Source organism: Aulonocara sp. 'chitande type north' Nkhata Bay, linkage group LG15, assembly GCF_057382095.1.
Source record: "Aulonocara sp. 'chitande type north' Nkhata Bay isolate Kocher_YH1m ecotype deep benthic linkage group LG15, A_spYH_male_GT1.1, whole genome shotgun sequence".
NCBI classification, from domain to species: domain Eukaryota; kingdom Metazoa; phylum Chordata; class Actinopteri; order Cichliformes; family Cichlidae; genus Aulonocara; species Aulonocara sp. 'chitande type north' Nkhata Bay.
The window spans coordinates 14161192-14171014 of NC_141358.1; the positions used below are offsets into that span (position 1 = coordinate 14161192).

General features: G+C 41.5%; 1 protein-coding gene across 3 annotated transcripts; it reads left to right on the forward strand.

Moving 5' to 3' along the window:
• The first annotated feature begins 2021 nt into the window (after nucleotides 1-2021).
• On the forward strand, nucleotides 2022-9302 carry LOC147312756 (uncharacterized). Of its 3 annotated transcripts, XM_086264752.1 has the most exons (5): nucleotides 2022-4666; nucleotides 7743-7872; nucleotides 7969-8099; nucleotides 8577-8651; nucleotides 8802-9302. In XM_086264752.1, exon 1 carries the CDS (start codon nucleotides 2100-2102, stop codon nucleotides 4257-4259), a length of 2160 nt encoding a protein of 719 aa, XP_086120878.1. In that variant the 5' UTR covers nucleotides 2022-2099; the 3' UTR covers nucleotides 4260-4666; nucleotides 7743-7872; nucleotides 7969-8099; nucleotides 8577-8651; nucleotides 8802-9302. The 3 variants fall into 3 exon arrangements, with proteins under 3 accessions (XP_086120878.1, XP_086120876.1, XP_086120877.1); XM_086264750.1 differs by having other exon boundaries at nucleotides 8577-9302; XM_086264751.1 differs by having other exon boundaries at nucleotides 7972-8099; nucleotides 8577-9302.
• The last annotated feature ends 521 nt before the right edge of the window (nucleotides 9303-9823 follow it).

A 9823-nucleotide genomic window follows, 5' to 3' on the forward strand; every position in this document is an offset into this window, starting at 1 on the left:
ATAAAGGTCCAAATGTTAAGGCCCCATGCATGTTCTGTCAAAACAACGGACATAAACTTCACAGTTGTCCACAGTTCAATGGAATATTGCTTGAGGAACGAAGGAAATGTATAAAGGAGAAAAAACTCTGTTATGGTTGTCTTAAACCCGGACACAGCGCAAAGAACTGTAATTACAGACTTGTATGTGAAGTGTGTAAGAAAAAACATCCTACCTGTCTGCACGACTTCAACTATAACAATGATAAATCAGCCTCAAACCAGCCACAAACTCAGATCAGCACAGAACAGGCTGCAACCACCCTGTCTCTGAATGCAGAAGCCAGTGAACAGTGCGTGAGCACCTCCATGATTCTACCAGTATGGGTTTCTTCAGAGCAACATCCAGGTACAGAAAGGCTTGTTTATGCCCTCCTAGACACGCAAAGTGACACCGTGTTCATTGACCAAGATGTGTCTAATAACCTCCAAGCTAAGGCTATCCCAATAAGGTTGAAGCTCACTACACTGCTTGGTAAGGATGTTGTTGTGCCAAGCGAACGCATCTCAGGTCTCAAGGTAAGAGGCTATAACTCCTCAGAAATGATTGAACTCCCTCCTGCTTACACTAAAGAATGTATACCAGTTAACCGCTCTCACATTCCTACCTGTGAAACGGCAAGGCGGTGGAATCATCTCAAGGAAATAAGGAACGAGATTCCTCCACAGCTAGAATGTGAAGTCGGCCTTTTAATTGGCTACAGTTGCTCTAAGGCATTAGCTCCAAAGCAGGTAATCTTAGGAGGCGAGAACGAACCCTATGCAGTTCGCACAGCATTGGGCTGGAGTATTGTAGGCCCGACATCATCTTATGGTGACTCTTCTAGCATGTCTACTGTGTGTCACAGAGTTGCAGTTAAAGAGCTTCCCCTAGTGACTCCAGCTGATGTAATCAAGGTCCTTGAGTCTGACTTTAAGGATAACGACAAGGATAACAAGTCAGTGTCTCAAGATGACATTCTCTTTCTCAACATGTTAAAGGAAGGCATTTACAAAAACACTGAAGGACATTATGAAATGCCACTTCCATTTAAGGAGAGACCCCTCCTACCAGACAATAAGCAAATGGCCACTGTGCGGCTTCAAAGCCTCAAAACCAAACTGTCAAAAGACCAAAGGTACAAGGAACAGTATATAAAGTTCATGAGTGAAATATTGGAAAGGGGTGATGCAGAGGAAGTGCAGAATGAAGCTAAAGAAGGAGAAAGATGGTATATTCCTCACCACGGGATATATCACCCCCAAAAACCAGACAAACTCAGAGTAGTGTTTGACGCCTCCGCAAAATACAGAGGTACCAGTCTTAATGATCATTTGCTGTCAGGCCCAGATTTGCTGAATAGCCTTAATGGTGTTCTCATCAGGTTTAGAAGGCATCAAGTTGCATTATTATGTGACATTGAAAAAATGTTCCACCAATTTCACGTGTATGAAGCAGACAGAGACTATTTAAGATTTTTATGGTGGAAAAATGGCGCAATGAACACTGAGCCCCAAGAGTTTCGGATGAAGGTGCACCTTTTCGGTGCTACGTCCTCACCAGGGTGTGCAAATTATGGATTAAAGTATCTTGCTAAAGAAAACAAGACACAGTTTCCTCTTGCATCTCAATTTATAATGAAGGATTTCTATGTGGACGATGGTGTGACGAGCACTCCAAGTGTCAAAGAAGCAATACAGCTCGCTCAGGAGGCTCAGACACTCTGTGCGTCAGGTGGCCTCAGACTACACAAGTTTGTAAGTAATGACAAAACTGTGTTAGAAAGCATTCCAGCATCTGAACGTGCCTCCCCACAGCAAGCATGTGACCTGGCGTTTAATGACTCTAAACTTGAAAGAGCACTAGGCATTCACTGGCACATTGGCTCAGACACACTCAGGTTTCGTTTTCACCCCAATGTTCAACCTGCTACAAGGCGTGGCATCCTATCTATGGTTGCATCCCTTTATGACCCATTAGAATTCATCTCTCCTTTTGTACTAACAGGCAAAAGAGTGCTTCAAGAGACATGCAAACAAGGCACAGGCTGGGATGATCCCCTTCCAAGCGAATTAAGGCCAATGTGGGATAACTGGAACAGTGACTTGAAGAACTTAGAGAAAATCGTAATACCACGCTGTTATGTCCCTAAAGACTTTGGCCCAATTGTAAAAACAGAGTTGCATCACTTTTCTGATGCAAGTTCATACGGCTATGGTCAGTGTTCGTACTTAAGACATGTAAACAAAGATGATAAAGTGCATTGTGCTTTAGTCACAGCAAAGACCAGAGTTGCTCCCATCAAGGTAACAACAATACCAAGACTCGAACTGACCGCTGCTGTTGTCTCCATTACTGTAAGTAGCATGTTAAAAGATGAGCTTGGATTGACACAGATAGAGGAGTATTTCTGGACGGACTCTAAGGTAGTTTTAGGCTACATTAATAATGATGCAAGACGTTTTCACACATTTGTCTCCAATAGAGTTCAGAGAATAAGGCTCAACAGCTCTCCCCAGCAGTGGAGATATGTCCCTTCTGAGGAAAATCCTGCAGACATTGCCTCTAGAGGTTCAGGTGCAAGTGAGCTCATCATATCCAACTGGTTCAAAGGGCCACAGCTTCTATGGGAAAAGGAAATACCTCCACCTGCTGACATCGACATGAACATACCACTTGGAGACCCAGAGGTTAAGAAGGTGCAGGCACTGAACACGCTCAAAACAGAGAAAAAAGGTTTATCAGACAAGTTAACAACGTTTTCCTCATGGTACAAAGCCACCCAAGCCATAGCTCGACTCATTCGCTGTGCCAAGGGAGACAAAACAACAGGCCACAGTACAGTACAAGAAAGACAAAATGCACAATGTGTTATTCTAAGAGACACACAAGCAAGTGAATATGCAGAGGAGATAAGGTTGCTAAAGAACGGGAAACCACTTCCACACAAAAGTAAACTGTTTCAAATGGACACTTTTCTTGATACTGATGGACTCCTTAAGGTGGGAGGAAGACTTAAAGATGCTTCATTCTCCTCAATACTGAAACACCCAGTGATAGTTCCAAAAGGTCACCATGTCACTCAACTAATAATAGATCATTTCCACAGTAAGGTGCAGCACCAAGGGAAAGGTTTTATAATCAATGAGATCAGAGTGAATGGATTTTGGATTCCAGGCATCAACAAGGCCGTAGCAAATTTTATACACCACTGTGTGAAGTGTCGCAAACTCAGAAGAGGCACAGAGGAACAAAAGATGTCTGATCTCCCAACGCAGCGCTTAGATCCATCTCCACCCTTTACATTCTGTGGAATGGACTGTTTTGGTCCTTTTCTAACCAAACAAGCTCGCAAAGAGCACAAGCGTTATGGACTTCTTTTTACATGCCTTTGCTGCAGAGCAGTGCACATAGAAATGTTGGACAACATGACTACAGACGCCTTTATCAATGCGCTCCGCTGTTTTATAGCCATAAGAGGAGCAGTCAGTGAGATTAGATGCGATCAAGGAAGCAACTTTGTCGGAGCCAAAAATGAGCTACAAGAAGCTTTAAAACAAGTGGACTCCAACCGCATTACCACATTTCTTGCAGAGAAGCAGTGTGACTTCAAAATGCACACTCCTCATTCAAGCCATACAGGAGGTGTATGGGAAAGACAAATCAGGACAGTTCGAAACATTCTGCGCTTCACAATTTCACTTTCATCTGGCAGAATGGATGACGCATCGTTAAGGACATTCTTTTATGAGGCAATGGCGATTGTCAACAGCAGGCCTCTAACGGTGGACAACCTAAGTGACCCAAGCAGCCCAGAGCCCTTGACGCCAAATCACCTGCTTACTATGAAATCAAAGATATCCCTGCCCCCTCCAGGCACATTCATCAAAGAGGATATTTACGCACGTAAAAGGTGGCGGCAGGTGCAGTACTTATCAGAACAGTTTTGGTCACGTTGGAAAAGGGAGTATCTATCCAACATCGCAACAAGACAGAAATGGCACACTCCAAGGAGAAACTTGAAAGTTGGAGATGTTGTCATGGAGAAGATGGATGATCTACCCCGCAATGAATGGAGATTAGCACGTGTAGTGGACACAGTAACTGACAAAGACGGACTTGTAAGAAAAGTAAGGATTTGCTTCGGAGAAAGGAAGACTGAGAAGGGACAATGTTCAAGTAAACGTTCTATAGTGGAACGCCCAGTGCAGAAACTGGTTTTGCTATTAGAGACTGTTTAACTGTATTCTAAAGTTTAAGGTTCAATGGAACTATGTGTTATCATACAGTTTAATGGTTACGGGTCATTTCTTCATTAGGAAATCATTATCGCTTCAGTTAATTCCCAGTTAAGCTCTTAATGATTTGGTGGGAGTGTAAATGACCTCATTAATATTTGGTAAAGTGTTTTGTAAACTTATGAGTGGCTATTATATTGTTGGAGTGAATGCTTTTATTTTGAAAGTCACAGAGCGACAAGGTGCCGTAAATCAAGTGGCGTAAACCATATGGCAGAAGCGCGAGTTTTAATGCACAGAGAGAAGGTGTGCTCTATGGTTAATGGACGGGAATGGGAAAAAGAACGGCTATTAAGGTGCAACACTGAGTCGAAAGCAGTTTCTTAGCACCTGGTTGATGAGGGAACAAGGTTTGTAACAAAGTTTGTCCTGTAGATATGTATTTTGTTGTTTTACGGAGCATATAGCTGCTGACCGCTACTAAGCATAAAGGCTAAGTTTTCACCCACTAGAGGGCGCTAACGTACCTCGTCATGTTTAGGCAGCGATGCAACGATTTCCCTGTTATATGCAATAATTTACAAGTTTTAGTGTTATTTGTTATGTAAGGTAAGGAGAATTAATTTGTGATTAATGAATAAGTCAAAAGGTTAAAGGTAACACACTGTTTGATTTACTAATAGTCTTTTATTCTGTATGTTGTAGCTCTTATGGTGTGTTCACATACACGGCTGTTTAATAAAAAGATTGTGAACCATCAGTTTGAGAGACCATCTTTTCAACCGGGGATGCTACACAGTAGACGATGCAGAAGAAAAGCATTCAGAATATGTTATTTTAAGCTCAGCTTATCCCAACTTTTGTTCGATGAGAAGAGGGTGTATCCCAGACAGGTCGCTGGGGAGGATCGTCATGCTTGTCTTAATTCCTGTCATTCAATCTTGCCTTCTTTTTTTGTTAACAGTAATAGTAGTCATGCAGTATTGGTTATGTATAGTTTCTTGTAAGTTTTTCTCTGAAGGCCAAAGTTAATACACACAATTTGTTCTTTTTTGTTGCATGCCAAAAGCAGTCAATTAAATTAACTGTGAATGGGAGAGTATAAATTCAAATTAAGTCACGTAGCAATCAGTAGCTGAGCATTTCCTGTTTATTCTAATGAGTTACCATTTATCTTTCAAATGCTAAAGACTGAATAAAGACTACATGACATAACATGGAATATTATACACAGATTAACTGAGGACACAGAGAAGCAAAGAGAGAAAGATGAAAGGAGGACGTGAGGGAAAGAAGCAAATGAAAGTGAGAACTCATAAAAAGTGAAAATGTTATTTGAGCTGTATAAACAAACAACTAATGTCTGTGCATTATTGCACTGGGTGCAACTCTTTATTCACTCTGTATCTCAGAGAGCAACAATTTTATGACTCATGTTTACGCCTCTGCAGTTTTACGGTAAAACTAAACTGACACCTAGTGGAGGAAATGGCTTTCACCTACTGATAGTACTGCTTTTACCTTAAGGTTTTTTTATTGATCCCAGTAGAGTAGTTCTGCTATTGTTTGCCATCCTCAAGGGTGATCAGTGGTCAGGATTAATCACAGAGCAGCCTCTTTGCAGCTAACAAGCTTCTAGTGGAAAGATAAATGAGCACAGCTCAGTGATGTAAACACTGAGACAATAAAACACAGGCCCAGGAATCCAGATTAAATTCAAAAATCCCTTTACACATACTATACAAATTGATACTGGAACTTATTTTTTAATTTAAAAGGTCTAAGTATGTGTTTAGAAATGATTGAAATGTGTCTTGTGAAGAATCCAAGCAGAATACAATAACTAGTTGTCTTTAGTTTTAAAAGTTCCAGAACACTAGAGTCCCCTCCCGATGACACCAAAGGGACTTCTGACGCCTCCCAGGATCAAACCCAGGGTCTTTCGCTTTGGTGATTATGTTAACCACTACATTATGGAGCCACTCTAGAATTCTGTGACCTTCCCAAATTTATGTGGGTGTCCCAAATGAATATGGGAGAGCTAGAAACAATAAAAACAGACTGACAAAAAGATAAAACAGATGTTATTTATTTATTTAGGCCAGCTCCTTTCTGTGTGGAGTTTGCATGTTCTCCCTATGTTCTATGGGTTTTTTCAGGCTACTCTGGCTTCCTGCCTCAGCCTCAAAACATGCATGGGGTAATAATTGATTCTAAATTGGCCGTAGGTGTGAATGTCAGTGTGGATGACTGCCCTGCGATGGACTGGTAGTCTGTCCAAGGTGAACACCACCTTTTACCTTTTGGCGGCTGGGGTAGGCTCCATATGTCTGGATCCTGTCTATTTAATGAGCCACTTATTGATCCATTGATTCATTTCATTTACCTTTATATAACCAACAGATAGTGAGATCTGAGTGAGATTTTAAATGTATTTTGCAGAAGTGTCCTAGCCAGGAGCAGCATTTTAAGCACCAGTGGTAACAGAACTACACACATATAATGATTTACACACAATAAGCACACATATAAATAATGACATGGTTAGCTCTGTTGCCTTGCTGGAAGAAGGCCCTGGGTTCTGGGTCTCCACTGGCCTGTGTGGGTGGAAGTACTCCAGCTTACCTCCCACAGTCCAAAATTATGCATATCAGGTTAACCGATGATTCTAAATTATCCGTAGGTGTGTTGCTTTCTGTGACATTGCTTTCTGTGTCACTGTGTTAGCCCTGTCATATACTGCAGACCTATCCATGGCATACCCTGTTTCACTATCTATGACAGCTGGGATAGGCTGCAGCACCCCCCATTGGGAATTGGAGAAAATTTATAGATATACATAAAATCACATAGAATGAAGCAAAGCAAGCTATGACAACTTCAGGAGTAAAGAAATTAAATGCCTAAAACCAAACAGAGACATTTATATTTTAACATCTTTTACAACTTGCCTATATTGTCAAAGCAACTCCTTGAGATTTAATTTGGGTTTTTTGTTTGTTTGTTTTGTTTGGTTTTTGCTCTGGACTCAAAGTGGAGGGATGAGTTCATTAAAATGTCCTTTTTCCCAATTCAGCCTGGCTTATATAGTTTCCCACCCTGCAAAAAATATGTCTTATTTTATCAGTTTTTGATAAATGTTGTTTAAGCTTTGTAGCCCTGGTAGGGTCGGTCAACTACACACAGATTTTCTTCAGTCAGTAGGCGATTCTTTACATTTCTGTCTAAATACTTTTCTTAAATCCTTCTGTCTGCCTGCATGTTTTCAATGTGCTCAATCTGCCGGCAGCTAGTAAAAAAATGATGAATAATATGTAACACAAGGGGGCACTACAGTCCTATGGATAATCTTGTTAATAGTCCACACTGTCCATGCTGCTGAACATAAACAAAGGAGTATATCTGTAAAGGTATTGCAAGGGAAGTTCTGTAAATATGCTAACTGTAATATGTATATTTATTTTCTTCTTTTTTTCAAAATTAAAGCATATGGACCGATTTCTCTAAATCTACCTACATCTAAGAATGTAGTCAGCACTTTCAATGGAGCTGGACTGAATGACCAGACATTATGAATTCTGTACCCAGCCTGAGGACAGTCCCATGCTCACTAAAGGTTAGTGAAGCTTACAACTATTTCCTTTCTACAGAATATTAACACCTGCATATCTGTCCAACACAGGCCTCTCTCTCTCTCTCTCTCTCTCTTCAGCAGGTTGAATGAGCCACTTCCTGTGGACGCCCTCTTTCTCACCTTCTGTTTTATTGTTCATCTTAGATGTGTGACAGCATGCTGACACATGATTGGGAGAGCAGTGTCTGCTGTGCTGTCTCCTCCAGGAAGTAGGTATTTCTGCTCAGTTCCTGTCTCCTTCACTGACCCCACAGTCAAACATGTACATATTTACTGGCAGAAGAGTGACAGGAGAGACATTTTAAATTCAGATAGAGGCTGGACTTAATGGGTGCATTGGAGGGACAGTGATGTCTGTTGATTTGAGTTTGATGGTACCGGGAAAGCACAAAGAGAGTGGAGATTATAAGGGGAGAGTAGGAGCAATGCACAACTGGCAAAGAGGCATCACTGAAGGAGAAGCGTTAGGCTGTGATAAACTACAGTCTGAACCTAGTGATGGGCAACAGATTTCAGATCCACGTGTGTAACAGTGGAAATGCAAGTTTGGTTTGTACGGTCGTACAATTATTACACGCTGAGTTTAGCATTAACTCTCAATTATTAATCTGAGCGACCAATGACAGCCCATAAATCAAGAGTCAAATCTTTATTTATCACTGAACCACATCTCTTTTTCTCTTCAGAACCAAAAGTGGGTCCATCCTCTTGTTTGTCATCCAAGGAGGAAAGGAAAGGGCCCAGGCGCTGGAGGCAGGAGGGTAAATATTTGTTTTGTGGTCTCTCCGTTCAGCTCCAGACCTCTGTGTGCCTCTTAAGAAAACTTTCGCCCGCACGGGAGCAACCAAAGCAAACAATCCCTCATCACGCCGTCTGGCTCGCCATGGACCCTTGTGTGTTTGTTTGTTCAGACAGCCGCCATGACAGACGGAGGAACACTGCGAAGGAAGAAAACTAAGGAATGAGCGAGAGAGAGAAACAAGAATCTGAGAGGAGGGGAAGGAGGAGGTCATGCTTTTTCATGAGCTGCAGGACGGATGGAGGTTTACATCACAGATGGTGTGCTTGTCCTGTTCCCAAAAGCTTTACTCTCCACAGAGATGGGTCAAACAGTATTTAAAAATAATTCTAAGCATATGTTGTAACCTGCCTACATTAAAAAAAAAAAGACTACACGAAATACCTACATCACTAAGAAGTTTATAACATTATTATAAGGGTCCTTATGTGGAACATTTACCTTCAAATTGCTCAGGTTTAAAAAAAATATGTTTTGGAAATAGTAACATCTATTAAATTTCAGCGCTTAATTTAATAGGTGCTGAGTTTTAACTTAATTGACATATTTCATTCTGAAGCGTTTCAAGAGAATATTTTGGTAAAAATGAACTTAAGGCAGCTATCCATCTGTTTCTGTGTGTTTGCATCTTAAACCATTTGCATGTGTGTGCGTGCGTGTGTGTGTGTGTGTGTGTGTGTGTGTGTGTGTGTGTGTGTGTGTGTGTGTGTGTGTGAGAGAGAGAGAGAGAGAGAGAGACACTCCCCTCCTCTCCCCTCAGCTCAAGCCCATTCTGTTGTGTGTGTGGGGAGCAAGGGGTTTGAAGGAGCAGATCAGAGGATGCTGTAGAGGCTCACTGAGCACTGGGGTGAGATTAGCTCTCTCACAGAGGAATCAAACTGACCTGGGAGGCATGCCATCAGAAGGACAGATGGATAAGAACTATTGACCTGGTGACCTGCATCAGAGTCTCACTAACTCATCCTAATTTGGATGCAAATGGGTACAAATGCCTGCTCTGACTTTTTTTTTTCTGTTTTTGTTTCGCTTGTTCCGTTGATTTCTTTCCCTTTCTCTCACTCTCTTTTCATTTTTCATGTTTTTACTACTTTCACTCAAACTCCACAGTACACACTGTGCATGAACACAGACTTA

Bases quoted from the DNA above. Each gene is read 5' to 3' on its own strand.
- LOC147312756 (XM_086264750.1), top strand. From the start codon at position 2,100: ATGTGGGATAACTGGAACAGTGACTTGAAGAACTTAGAGAAAATCGTA.